Source organism: Gouania willdenowi, chromosome 21 (genome assembly GCF_900634775.1).
Source record: "Gouania willdenowi chromosome 21, fGouWil2.1, whole genome shotgun sequence".
In the NCBI taxonomy this organism is placed as follows: Eukaryota; Metazoa; Chordata; class Actinopteri; order Blenniiformes; family Gobiesocidae; genus Gouania; species Gouania willdenowi.
In genome coordinates this window covers 26520716-26535627 of record NC_041064.1, presented here as the reverse complement: position 1 = coordinate 26535627, position 14912 = coordinate 26520716, and the positions used below count along the sequence as shown (strand labels likewise).

Sequence of the window (14912 nt, the reverse complement as noted above, 5' to 3'; positions counted from 1 at the left end):
GGATACATAGCATCAGGTATGTATCATATTCTGTGTCCTTAACAAATATATTACATCAATACATATTTCTTAATCATTGCCACCTGGTTGCCCCCTTTTTTCTTCTTTTTTTTAACATTATAATTTGAATGGGACCTGGTGACGGAACCGGCTTTTGGCCCTCGGACCGCCTGTTTATCCCCTGACTCCTCCTTCTGACTGATGAACCTCTGCAGATCAGGTGTGTCTCGGACAAGTCGAGCCGGATTCCCTCCAACAAACATTTGACGAAGCAGGAGAGAAAGCATCGTGTTCATGGAGAGGTTTTGATGCTTTTCGGACCTTCGTCCTCAGAGACAAACAGGTGAGTTCAGTTCACATCACTTCAGGTAAAAACCACTGAGTTTCTGTGCTGACACGGCCTAAAACTATTTATTCAAGATAAACACCATCGTTTACGGTTTAAATGTATGTACTAATTACCTAAAATGTAATTAATTAATTAGTGTCTTTTTTATTTCTGACATGTAGTGACATAATAACAAGTTAGGGAAACAAGAAAAGAATACGAAAAAAGTAATAAGTGTTAACAACTGGTACTGTGGTTAAATAGTTTGTAGTATTAACCTAGTTACCCAAAATATTTAAACTAAAGTAGACCATAGATTTTCAATATCACAAATCAATTCAATGGTAGCTTTTTTTTTTAATTTTTTAAACATAATGTTCTTATTTACCTATTACCAATGTGTATATAATGGAAACACATGACATTATTGGTATTTAACACTAATGTATAGTCCCAAAGCACTTAAACAATATCAGCCACACCCAGTCCCATACTGACAGAGCTGCCACCTAAAGCTCTAATGAACAATTGGAGCAGCGATAGCTTTGAAATCAAACCCACAACCTCAAGACCCCATACTGGTACCTCCCAAGCCATGGTTGCCCTAGGGGTCTGCAACCTAGGCTCTGGAGCCTCATGTGGCTCTTTGACTCTATAGCTTTCAAAAATATTGCAATAAAAAAAAAAAAAAAAAAAAAAAAAAAAAAAATAAAAAAAATAAAAATAAAAATAAAAAAATATTGCAATAAATAAATACTTTTTTTTACATAGGGTATTAATGACTTTGACAACAAATAAAACTCAGCCACCTTTCTTCTTCACCTCCTGAAACATCTAGACCATTAACTTTCCCTGCACGTGTTGAACTTTATGTTTTAAATCCCTGGTAAGATAACTAAATCAACTAAATGACTATTCTGGAAGTAAATATACATTAAATTATCAATTAGAGTGTATTGACTGACATGTGTTATCAAATTCAAGTGAGTTTTTTTTTGTAGCCCTTCAAATTATCTAAAAAAAAATATTCTTTACATAACATTATCTGATATAATTTTAACTGTATAGAATTTTATTCACGATGTTGTCTTCATTAAAAAGGTATTTTTTTTCTTTCTTTCTTTTGAGAGTAAAGGTTTTAGACCGCTCCCCTATACCTACACACATGCACATACATACACTAAAAATAAAAGCATTATTACACAAAGAAAATAAGTGAATTGATAACAAACCGCAAACATTCAATGATAATTTTAACTCTTTCATTTCTTTACTTTGTAAAAATCATCTCTCTATCAGCATTGAGTTATTTAACTTGTACAATTAAAACCTAAACTTTTCAAATAAGAATACATATTTTTCAATTAACTGTGAAACTATAATCTGTCTTTGAATAAACTTTTTATTTGTTTTTATAATGCTAAATCCAACACACTCACTACATGAATGGCACTTCTATAAACATTTAAAATGTAAAATGTAATATACTGTATTGACTGTTATTTATTTTGCTTTTTTAATGCCTGTTTTTATATTATATAAAATCTTATGGGGTTGACATTTGCATAACAATTACTTCATATCTACCATCAATTCAAATCAAATAATTTAAAACTCATGTAATAGCATTTATTAAGAGGTAGAATTGGTGTTAACTTAAAGGCTGTGAATTAGGTTTGAAAGAAACCTCAAAGTTTAAGTGTAAACTGATTATTAAAAAAACTGAGTCATGTTTAGTAGTTATAACAAAGGGATGAAATTATAGACAGGTTGGAAAAAATACATTAAACATACAATAATTACACAAAAAAAGTCTGTTAAAGTTTGGTTGTTTTCTTTCTTCAATGAAAAAATTAATTACTGATATGGATTCAAGCAAAAGGTGAATTTTTTTTTTAATCAATTATCACCAGATGCAAAATAGGAATATAACCCGATACTGTAAATGCAAACACTGAGACATTAAACAACATGGAATGAAAACTCCATCCACTAATGCAGAGACAGCATTGCTACTTTGTTACAGGCAATACAGTGTAATTTATCATGTTTAATTTGGAATTATGATCCCAGTTTCTGACCAAAAAGCAATGAACAAGCAGACAAGGAGAAGAATCTCAAATAATCTGCACTTAAACATAACTTTCAACATGCATATCCAGGAGATCATTTAAAAATCGATTTCGTGGGATAGATTCGTAATAATTAAAGAAAAAAACCTAACTAGAGGATGCAGACATAGTCTGACATTGAACAAATCCCAAAAGGATATTGATTTATGAACAATTCATTAAACATCCACATCACAAATATAATAGTTAAATGTATCTGTTTGGGAAAGAATTGATAATATTCAGAAAGAACACATCAGTTTTAGTGTCTGAAAATGTGTTTGTCTATGAAGTTAAAAATAAGTAAAGAGCAAAAACAATCCTCTTATCAGAGGTGTGAAACAAACTGTCATTCAGCAGTGCTGATGGTTTAATCACATGTTGAGAAACAAGAACAAAAACACAACAATACATTACAAAGATAAAGAACTGAAGTATTAGATTCATACAAAACTAGAGCACTCAGAGCTCAAACCTATATTGGCAGTTATCTGGATCATTCACACTTTAAAGGCTTGGAAGAAATGTCTTTGCTGATATTGACACGATATTGATCACTGCAGCAGCCGCTGCTGCTTTAGAGGACAATAACTAGAGTGATTAATGCATTTCTGCATTCATCTCAGAGTCTCAGTCTAACACACCACAAGATAGTTCCTACATTTATCACTAGTCTCTATTGAGACAAATGTCACTTGGAGCTCCACAGGGATTCTACATACTACAGCTTTAAGAGGTAAGAGACATTAAGTTTAAGATAAGTTGGCAAAAGACAACTGAAAAAATCAGAACATCCATTTTCCAACCTACTTGCTTGCTTTATTCTAGGGTCGCGGGGGTCTGCTGGTGCCTATTCCAGCTGTTATTGGACCTTACGTGGGGGTATACACTAGACGGGGAACCAGTCCATCGCAAGGCAACACAGACAGACAACCAGTCACACTACCATTCACTCCTATGGGGAATCGCAAGCACAAGCAGAACTTGCAAACTCCACACCAAAAGGACCCAAATGTACACCCCAGGGCTTGAACCTAGAACTATAATACATTTGTTAAAACAAGCCTGATATACAATATGAGAATAAGTGGAGCTGGATCTGAGACACTGAAATACTGAGTTGAAATTAGATGAAAAATGATTAAGGTCAGTCAAACCACAATAATTTAAGATAGGATGGGAGGACTTGAGCTCATGTTTATGCTTGGTTTGATACATAAAGAAGCATCTTCTGTTTTTTAGTCTCTGTTAACCTCCTGACTTTCTGTTTGATCAAACAGGCTATCTGAATTTGCACCATGAGTTGGGGCGCACTCTATGCCCAGCTCGGTGGAGTCAACAAACACTCCACCAGTCTAGGAAAGGTCTGGCTCTCGGTCCTTTTCATCTTCCGGATCACCATCCTGGTTCTGGCCGCAGAGAGCGTTTGGGGAGATGAGCAGTCTGACTTCACCTGCAACACGCAGCAGCCTGGCTGCAAAAACGTCTGCTATGACCATTTCTTTCCTGTATCTCACATACGCCTGTGGTGCCTGCAGCTGATCTTTGTGTCTACTCCAGCCCTGCTGGTGGCCATGCATGTGGCCTACAGGAAGCGAGAAGATAAGAGGACCATGCTGGCCTCCAACAGCACTGAAAAGATGACAGACTTGCAGCTGGAGACGCTGAAGAGGAGGCGCCTACCCATTACTGGTCCTCTGTGGTGGACCTACACCTGCAGCTTGTTTTTTCGGCTCATCTTCGAGGGGGGGTTCATGTACGCCTTGTATTTTGTCTATGATGGCTTCCAGATGCCACGGCTGGTGAAGTGTGAGCAGTGGCCATGTCCCAATAAGGTGGACTGCTTCATCTCCAGGCCGACGGAGAAAACTGTCTTTACTATCTTCATGGTGTCTTCGTCGGCCATCTGCATGGTGCTGAATGTAGCTGAGCTGTGTTACCTAGTCGGAAAGGCGCTGATGAGGTGCTCTGCACGATCAAACAAGAGGAAACTTGCGTATACGGAGAGCGTGACTCGTGACAACAAGAAGAACGAGATGCTGCTCTCCTCGTGCACGGATTCTTCCAGAAACAAGACATCATGCTGAGCGAGAGAACAAAGTAAACCTTTGCACATAACCCCAACAGTTTCATCAAAAGAACAGAATTCATCTTTTCCAGTGGTTCCCAAACTTTTTGTTCCATGTGTCCTTTTCCTTAATGCATACTCCCTCATTACTCTTCAATTCTGTTCCATTCTCCTGAGAACCAGCCTAAAGATTTCCAACCACTATAGTTAAAAAGGGTTTCAGAGAGATAATAGTGGCCTTTCCACTGACTTGTAAGCATAGAATAATGGAATATTTCACAATAAAAGGGCCATTTTGGTAACAATATAGAGTTAATATAAACTGCTGTCACAGTTGATGTTTTTATAAGGAAAGATAAAATCCTTTTTCTAAAGTGGACATGAGAATGATTTATGTTACCAAGAAGGATTATAACTCTTTGTTTGCTTTCCAAATGTTGCCCCAAATCCAATCTGTGTGTGGTATTAATGAATGTTATTGAATTTTCTATTAAAGAAATACATTCAATTAATAAACCTCAACCAAAATTCAAATAGGCTTATATCAATTCTAGAGTGCCTTAATAATTCAGTAAAGTTAATCTCTTCTCTACTACAGTGAACACAATATAATAATGTAATGTAATAAAAGCAATTTAGGTACACAAAAATAAAAGTACCGGGAACCACTGGTGCAAACATCAATGTGTATGGTTAGCGTAGCTTTAATGTATGCTAACAGGATTTTTGTGATGATACATTCTTTGCCTAATTTGATTGAATTTCCACCAGCAAGTGTTATTTTAATTTTTTTCCAGACAGCAGTGTTTAAGACAGGATGGAAGTAGATTTTGCCTCTGGATCAAATGAAGGAATGGAGAAATGAAAGAATGATCTTACACTGCCATCTAGTGGTGACAGTGAAGACCTAAACATGAAGTTCCTTTCAACATGAAGAACATTTTTACTTGACATAAATAAAGGAGAGATGTAGTTGCTCATATGTATAAGTGAGCATTAGAGCCATGCAAATCATTTACTGTAGTATAAGAAATTGGTCAAATTTAATTTAAGTGTTCTAATACCCAACCATGTTTTTAAGATCATAGTTTTATATTTTACATGTGTAAATCTTTAGCATATGACCATGTTTCATTTATATTGACATTTACATGAAACTAAATATTTCCTGCTGTTCAAAACTCTTTTTTCATCTTGTGTGGCCCTAAAGCTCCTTTATACACTTGGATGTCTTACAGTTTTGTCAACAAATAACTAAGAAGATGATTTTGACAATCAGTGATGTTTTAAATAAATTATCTGCTTTTTCAAATAACTAACTTTGTGTATGTGTGCATTTAACTAATTGTGTGACACAGCTGGTTTGATGCTGTTTTATCATTTGGTTAAATCAGATATTTCACCTTGAAATGAAGGTTTTTTTTTTTTTTTTTTTTTTTTTTTTAAATTAAGTGTTTATTGCTGCAGATTCTAACAGTTTAATGATCAGATGATGAATATGTTCAAACTACAAATGTTTTTTTTTCTCTTTGTTTTCATTTTTCTGTCAGAAAATGCTTCTTACATTGCATGTTTAACATACTATCTTGTCAAATATCTGTTGAATCCAATTCTTTGTAGGATAGGTAACATGGAGCTTTATTAGGAATGTTGGACCACTCCTCTTAGAATAAAAATAGAGATTGATCAATAGTGCAGGTCCACCAGTTTGACAATGGCAAAAAATTATCAGAACTAATTTTCTTTAATCAGAAGTTAAGTTTGAGGTAGTAGCAGGAGATTTTATTAAATGAGCCATATTAGTCATTTTGTGAACTGAAACTAGACTAAGAATAAACAAAAACTTAAAAAAAAGACTTTGTATAAAACTAAAACTTAATAATGTGGACCAGCTTGGTTCCTTTCTGTCTTCTCCCATTTGGATGGTTCTAGGGTTAGGGTGAGGATATGGACCATGCCTGTTTGCAGTGTCATCGCCCACTTCTTTGACTCTTAACTGACTCCCTAAACATGAAGTGGATTCTCTATCAAGAACCTTTCTCACTGTTTAGGTCCTCACTCCTCCACATTTTCAGCAACTTGCAGACCAAAATGAATTCAGGTCTTCCAACTGATTACATTCAAATGTCAAGGATGCATCATGTCTTTCTTTCTGTATTTTTTTTCTCTCCTTTGTCGCAGATGCTTTCTCATTTTTGTTTTTTTTTTATTAAAACATATCTTTCTATCGAGTGACGAATGCCATGAGATGAGTTATATTTAACGCTATATGAATGAAGTTAAATTCAATCGTATTGAATAAAAACGGAAATCTGATAAATGCAGGGTTTACAAAACGGACTAAAATGCATGACACTAAACTAAACAGACCTTATTTAAAAAAAATGAGGTGAGAGAAAAATGGAGAGTGAAGACTGAAGAGCCATTAACAAAAGCCAACTAATATTGTGGTTATGCTCATTTTTTTCTCTTGTTTTTTAAGTAAGCAATATATTTCCATCCAAGGTTTGCAAAGGACTTCTAGATTAATGCAAACATAGGCAGATCTTTATTTGTGTACGCTGGCACGGAATTATGCGGCCGCGGTCCGCCGACCTGCAATGCCCTGCTGCCGCTTCCTGAATGCGGAGCCAACGTTCAAAAACACAAACCTGTCAAGTATCCCGTTTTGGCCGGAAAACTCCCGTTTTTTACCCCTCTGTCCCGCCATCTCCCCGTATTAGTATTTTCCCGTAAATATCCCGTATTTTATTGTAATAATTAAAAGATGTCTCTCTAAACTGAGCGAGAACTGCAATCTGAAATGGCCTGAGTGGCAGTTCTCGCGAGATTAGTGCCGACAGTGGCAATAAACCCGGAAACAACTCAGAAGAGAAATGGATGAATGAAAGACGTTCCGGCGAAAAAAACAAAGAACTGGTGTAAATATGTTGTGAAATGAGACACAGAGTTTACCTTCCTAAAGAGCAGCAGGATGGGACACAGTTACATGTTCTGTAATATTAGTAACTGAGATTTTAGCGTCTCCCACAGCAGAAGGAACAAAGTAAGTCCCCATGAAAAATCAGCCTCAAATATTCACCTTTTTAAAAAAGTGTTAAAGAATGTAAAGTCTGCAACAAATGTGTCTAATAAGTCATTAAAGAATACCAGAGAACCACATGAGTGAGCATGAGAAAATATAAGAAAATATGTAATGAAAAAATGTAAATGTCTAACTCAACTCATTCAGCGCCAGCCATTTTCAGATTTTCTACCTCACTCAATGCCAGCCGTTTTTGAGAATTTTGAGTGATTTTAAAGACCCACAGAATATTTTCTACTATGACTATCTGAAATCTGACCATCTAAAAAGATTGAAGCCTCTACTTTCATCAAAAAAAAAAAAAAAATTGTTTCTGGCTCGTTTCTTTCTTTTGTAATCGGCTGTTGAATAGAGCAAGTTTTACACAAATCTTCAGTTTCAGAGCAAAAAGCTGAGAAAAAAGCCTTTTTGTAAAAAAAAAAAAAAAAAAAAACCCTGTCAGTGACTTTAAAGCTTTTTTTTTTTTTTAATTTTGCTTTAGTGACAACTCTAATATCTGAACATTGTTTTCATATATATATATAAATAAATAAAACACTGAGACAGGGCTTTTGATGGCAAAATTATTATTTTGCTATCTATGTCAGAGTTGAATAGATTTTACTGTTTTTTTGGCGTTCCTCCAACTTTCTCTCCCGTCAGTCTGGACACTAGCAACTTCCTCTTCCTCCCGGACATACACCCCATTTTTTTTCTTTTTTTCTTATTGTTTTATCTCACCATCTTCACACGACCCATGAGTTCCACACATGCTCTGGTCGAGTGTGCGCTGCTATGAACGTCAACCCTGTACGTAGCGCCTTTTTTCTGTCTCATAAACTCCTTTCCTCTCTCCTTCTGAGCTCTGCTGAGCATGGATGATTTCTCATCCAAAGGTGCGCTGCTACCTTCAACATGTCACCTATTGTTTTGCTATCTGGCTCACAGACTGGGGGTATTTTGTATCGTGGTGGGGATGTGCAAACTAGAGGTAAGCGAGCCAAACCTGATTAAAGAAAAAAAGACTCAAAGGCCTATGATGACCGGGAGCAAACAGCAGGATCTAACGAGCTAAACATGACAAAGCGTGTAGGAGATACGTGACTTCAAAGCGGAAATGAAAAAAGACTTGACTGCAAGGTAAGGCAAGGCAAATTTATTTGTATAGCACATTTCATACACAAGGCAACTCAATGTGCTTTACATGATAAAACATTCAATAGTTTAAAATCAATAAGAACATTTAAAATCATCAATAAAATCAATTAAAGTCATCAAGAAACACATTACACCAACAACATGACCAGAAATCTCTCTTTCAATCATATGCAGTAGAGAAAAAAAGTGCCTTTAACTTTGATTTAAAAATGTTCACATTGGATGCTGATTTCAGCTCTGCTGGTAGTTTGTTCCACTTCTTTGCAGCATAACAACTAAATGCAGCATCACCATGTTTACTGTGAGCTCTGGGCTCCACTATCTGACCTGTGTTCATAGATCTGACAGACCTGCTGGGTTCATACCTGACTAACATCTCACTGATGTATTCTGGACCAAACCCATTCACAGATTTATACACCAGCAGCAGAACTTTAAAGTCTATTCTAAGGCTGACTGGGAGCCAGTGTAAAGACTTTAAAACTGGAGTAATGTGCTCTGACCTCTTTGTTATGGCTAAGACCAGAGCTGCAGCGTTCTGAACCAGCTGTAGCTGTTTGATGCTCTTTTGGGGGATTCCTGTCAGAAGACCGTTACAATAGTCCAGTCTGCTGGAGATAAAAGCATGGACCAGTTTCTCCTGATCTTTCTGAGTCATTAAACCTTTCACTCTGGAGATGTTCTTTAGGTGGTAGAAGGCTGTTTTTGTGATAGATTTGATCTGATTGCTGAATGTAAGATCTGAGTCAATCAGAACACCAAGGTTTTTGACTTGGTCTTTAGCTTTTAAAGATCGAAACTCAAGATACTTGCTGATAGCAGTCCTCTTTTCCTTGTTACCAATGACAATCACCTCCATCTTGTCATGGCTTAGCTGAAGGAAGTTTTCACTCATCAGGCAGTTTACTTTACCTAAGCAGTCACACAACACCTCAAAGGGACCATAGTCATCTGGGTTCAGTGATAGATATAGTTGTGTGTCATCTGCGTAGCTCTGATAATCAACCTTACAGTTGTGTAAAATTTGTGCAAAAGGAAGCATATAAAGGTTAAACAGAAGGGGTCCAAGAACAGAGCCCTGAGGAACCCCACATGACATTGGTAATCTGTCAGTTTCCAATACTTACAAAATAACTTCGCTCCTCCAAGTGGGACTTAAACCATTGCATTACTTTTCCATTTATTCCAACCCATGTTTGCAATCTGTGCAACACAATTGTATGATCTACAGTGTCAAATGCCGCACTTAGATCCAATAGAATGAAAACATACTTTTCCTGAATCAGTGTTCAACCTTATGTCATCGATCACTTTGATCAGAGCAGTTTCTGTGCTGTGATATGAACGAAAACCTGACTGAAATTCATCAAATATTTTGTTGAATGTTAATGTAGCAGCACTAGGGTGTCTGCAGACAAAATCCCCTTTGATTGGTCTCTGTTTGGCGGGCAGTAGGGATGTAACGATTAATCGTAAGGCAGTTAAAAATCGATTCATAGGTATCAAGGTTCACATTGATGCTGTGAAAATTGAATCGCAGTACTTTTTTTAACCAGCAGAGGGCGCTATCCAGAAGTCATGGCGGCGGGCGAAATCTGCTAATACTTTCTTTCTGGCCGCCTTCTACTCTTAAACATATTCATAAATGATTCATTACCCCTTTAGCACCAAAAGAATATCTGTAATATTAAGTGAATATCTGTAAAAGTCACGTTTTTCTATTAACTCTGTCTGCTAGCATAGCATCTCTTCTTCACTACACTTAGCTGCATGCCAACCGACCACTGGGTTACCATTGCCCTCTGCTGGTTCAAACAAATATCTGACGCAAATACAGTGCAGACTGTTTTTTTTTTTTTTAAGGTCCAATTGTTAAGTCACAAAATACATTTTCAGTTGCACTTTAAAAAAAAAAAAACTATTATGCAGTTTTGTATTGTTTACTATGGAACCAGAATTTAAATGAATAGGCTTCTTCATTTGTATTATTCCTTTATTTATTTCATTCAAGATTTATTTTTAGTTAAATTGCATTGTTTGAATAGTTCATCAAGGGATTCTTTTGACAATGAAAAATAAAAGGAAAATAGTTCCGTATTTTCTAGTTTTTTTCCCCCAAAAAAATAAAGGAATATTTTTCAGTCATTTAAGTACAGTCCCATTTTGTAAAATGAATCGTGAGAGAATCGTATCGTGAACCAAGTATTGTGAATCAAATCGTATCGGGAGTTGAGTGAATCGTTACATCCCTAGCGGGCAGTATAAAACGGGAACACTGGGTGTCATTTCCTCATTGCACTGTCAGCTTAAGTTTAATAGAATTTGATCTGTTTACTCAGTTTATAGTTTGTATTTTATTTCTGTCTACATCAACCCATTTAGTGTAGTCTTTTTGATATCAAGCTGTTATTTCTCTTTTTGTAAAATACTTGTTTAACCTCTGGTTTGTTATTTCAGTTGCTGAGAGGCAATCTGGCGTTGTCGTTACAAATAATATTTCCATTTTGCCACATTAAGAATTGGCTCAATGATCTTGGCCATGAATGGAAGGTTGTTGATTGGTCTATAGTTAGCCAGTATAGAGGCATCCAGTGTTCTCTTTTTTAAGAGGTTTCACAGCAGCTACTTTCAGGGATTTTGGTACGGTGTCTGATCGGAATGAGCAGTTAATTATCTGACACAAATCAGTGACAATTGACTTCACAACAGTTTTAAAGAAGTGTAAGGGTATTGTGTCAAGGCAACACGTTGATGGATTCAGCTGCTGAACAGTTTCCTCTATTGTTTTTGGGTTCACTGTAATAAACTAACATTGTAGTTGACTCATCCCTCAGTGGTTGAAACTGTTCAAGCTTTTTGTTATTTTGCTGGTTTGTTCTGATGTTTGACCTTATTCATTGTATTTTTTCATTGAAATATACAGCAAATTCATTGCATTTTCCAGCTGACACTAATTCATGGGCTATCTGATCTGGGGGGGTAGTGAGCTTTTCAATCACAGAAAACAACGTACGAGAGTTGTTGACATTTTTGGCATTAATTTCAGAAAAGTATTGATTGCTGCCTTGTTTTGAACCAGCCATCATTGAATTTTCGCAGACTTATTTTGTACAGTTCTAGATGAATTTTGACTTTTGTTGATCTCCATTTACGCTCAGCTCTTCTACAGTCAGATTTCAAATTCTGCATTATCTCAGTCCTCCTCCAAGGTGTTTTCTGTGTTTGGTTTTCTTTTAGTTTTAATTAGAGCCACCACATCTATGCCATTACAGACTTTTGTATTAAACTCATCCAAAAGATTATCAACAGAAATAGGGGGAAAAGATGTTACAGTCTCTAAGTAAAAAAAGACACAGAAATGATCAGATAGAGCTAAGTCTCTTACATCAACAGCAGAGATATCAACACCTTTAGAGACAATCAGATCCAAAGTGTGACCTTGAGTGTGTGTCGGACCAGTCACATGTTGTATAAGACCAAAAGTGTCCATTAAAGCATATAGTTCTTTGGCAGTATTGTCCATGTTATTGTCTACATGAATATTTAAGTCACCTGTTATTATTAAAAAGTTGTATTCAGTGCATACAACTGACAGCAGTTCAGCAAACTCATCCATGAATTCTCCAGAATATTTTGGGGGTCTATAAACGACTAAAAACAGAACTATTGAATCACCCTTCAGTAAGAACAACATATATTCAAAGGAGATAAAATCACCAAAGTTATTTATATATATATAAAATATTGATTTGAAAATGGTAGCAACTCCACCACCTTTCCTGCAAGTACGACACTTATTAAAATAAATAAAGTTTTGTGGTGCACTTTCATTGAGAATAGTATTACTGATACCATCAATCAACCACATTTCATTAAAGGGATAGTTCGCCTATTTAAGACATGACGTTGTATGCAATCCTCACCAGCACTATAGTGCATAAACATTGTTTCACTCAGTGGTCACCTCCCTGGTCCGAGTTCTGGCCGTTTGAAGTTGGTCAAGAAAGAAGTCCCGGTTAGTTTCCGGGGCCACAAAACTGTGCGTTTTTAATCGAAAAAAAGATATGCGTTTGAAAGCTTGATTCATTTACATCACAAAACCGCAATAAAGGAAGCTCACTTCCATAATGAAAGCACGTTCCAAAAAAAGCTAATACAACTACAAACTGACCTGGAGGAAGCAAAAAAAAATTTCACGCCAAAACTCTAGAAATGGAAGAAGAGCATAGAAACCAGTTGGAAGAAGAGCAAAAAACATGGTTATCAAGGAAAAGGAAACCAACCGCATCCTTCAAGACCTAAATGATGAATTAAAACAGAAGGATCGTATCATAGATGAAAATCTAGAGACTATTTCAGAATGGAGGTCACTCTCAAAAAGATGGAAATAACTTAAAAAGCAAGATGGACCAATGCAACCAACTGGTGGAGGGGGAGGAAATAAAGGACGCTCACTTCCATAATGAAGCACGTTCCAAAAAAAGCCAATACAACTACAAACTGACCTGGAGGAAGCAAAAAAAATTTCACGCCAAAACTCTAGAAATGGAAGAAGAGCAGAAACCAGTTGGAAGAAGAGCGAAAAAAATGGTTATCAAGGAAAAGGAAACCAACCGCATCCTTGAAGACCTAAATGATGAATTAAAACAGAAGGATCGTATCATAGATGAACATCTAGAGACTATTTCAGAAATGGAGGTCGCTCTCAAAAAGATGGAGAATAACTTAAAAGCAAGATGGATCAATGCAACCAACTGGTGGAGGACAAGGAGGTAATAGAGGAAGCTCACTGCCATAATGAGAGCACGTTCCAAAAAAGGCTGATACAACTACAGCCTGCTCTAGATGAAGAAGAGAAAACACTGGAGCGGTCCAACCACATGATGACTGCGAGAACTCAGGAGAAGACAGCTTCTAAAAAGAAATCTGGATGGAAACGGTTCAAGTGCTGGTTGAAGGTCCCCAAGAAGAAACACAACATTTAATCATTTTTCGCTCTCTTTTCTTCTTTTTTTGGAACAGTTTTTTAATGTTGTTTGTCAGTACAATGTCTGATGTCATGTCTGGACCTATTGTATGACCGTTCTTTGAGAGCATCAAATGCCTGAGAGAAACACTTAGGTTTTTTTGAATGGAAATACACTGCATGACAATGAAGAACCGTGAACCTTTAAAATAAACAGCTTGTAAAAAATGTAAATTGTATTCAATTTTTTGTGACCTTAGAGACTTTTTTTATTCAAGAGTATGTGGGCAAATTCTTAATTGGAATGACTAAACTCATAGTTAATGGTATATGTGCTTACAATAGAGTTTTTACTACATAGCAAACATCACTTTGCCAAATCTACTAAGATAACTGATTTCCCTGGACTAATTCAACTTAAACAAAACTAAAAGACTAAAATGTGACCAGTGTTTTGGAATACGGCGTTTAAAATAACGGCGTTTGTTTTTCAGTAACGGGGTAATCTAACTAATTACTTTTACGCATTGCAACGCCGTTATCATTACTGAACGCTAAATGCAGTGTGTTACAATGCATTGTTGAAGAAACTGATCGAAAAGCAACCCTGGCTTCATACTCAGCTGTAGTGAGGAGGTGGGTTAAAAACAAGGTGAGCAATTATGATTGGCTAAGGTGGTGTCATGTTTCATGGTAGCCAATCAGAGTCAGTGTTTTTACACATGTGCCAGCAAGAGGAGGTGGGTTAAAAACAAGGTGAGCGATTATGATTGGCTAAGGTGGCGGCACGTTCCATGGTAGCCAATCAGAGCCAGTGCTTTCACTATTTATTATTTTACTATTTATTATACTGATTCAAAATTCTCCAGAATTTTAGTATATCATTAAAATGGCCCCAAAACTAGTTAGAATATATGTCACTAATTTAGATACATTTTATTTTTTATTTATCTGTTTTATTGTGTTTTAATGTATAAAGTGTCTTAGAGTTTCTTGAAAAGTGCTATATAAAACAAATGTAATATTATTATTCATAATTTGAATTGTGTTTGCCAACAGCCAATCAGCATTCAGAGACTTGCACTAGGTTCTAAAACCATGACAACCAAAGATGAAAGGCAGCAGGCAAACAATAGCATAAAAGCAATGTTCTCTTCCATTTGCTTTCACTTTGATCTTATATTGTTTTCTTGCCACACAGACTTCTACACCTTGAG

The 14912-nt window shown here is 36.2% G+C and overlaps 1 protein-coding gene across 2 annotated transcripts; it reads left to right on the top strand.

The window, feature by feature from the left end:
• The first annotated feature begins 209 nt into the window (after nucleotides 1–209).
• On the top strand, nucleotides 210–5822 carry LOC114455583 (gap junction beta-2 protein-like). 2 transcript variants are annotated; one of them, XM_028436911.1, is made up of 2 exons: nucleotides 210–343; nucleotides 3720–5822. In XM_028436911.1, the coding sequence occupies exon 2, from the start codon at nucleotides 3738–3740 to the stop codon at nucleotides 4524–4526; it is 789 nt and encodes a 262-aa protein (XP_028292712.1). In that variant the 5' UTR covers nucleotides 210–343; nucleotides 3720–3737; the 3' UTR covers nucleotides 4527–5822. The 2 variants fall into 2 exon arrangements, with proteins under 2 accessions (XP_028292712.1, XP_028292714.1); XM_028436913.1 differs by having other exon boundaries at nucleotides 216–368.
• The last annotated feature ends 9090 nt before the right edge of the window (nucleotides 5823–14912 follow it).

Excerpts from the sequence above, each read along its gene's own strand:
- LOC114455583 (XM_028436911.1), top strand. The coding sequence starts at position 3,738 with ATGAGTTGGGGCGCACTCTATGCCCAGCTCGGTGGAGTCAACAAACAC.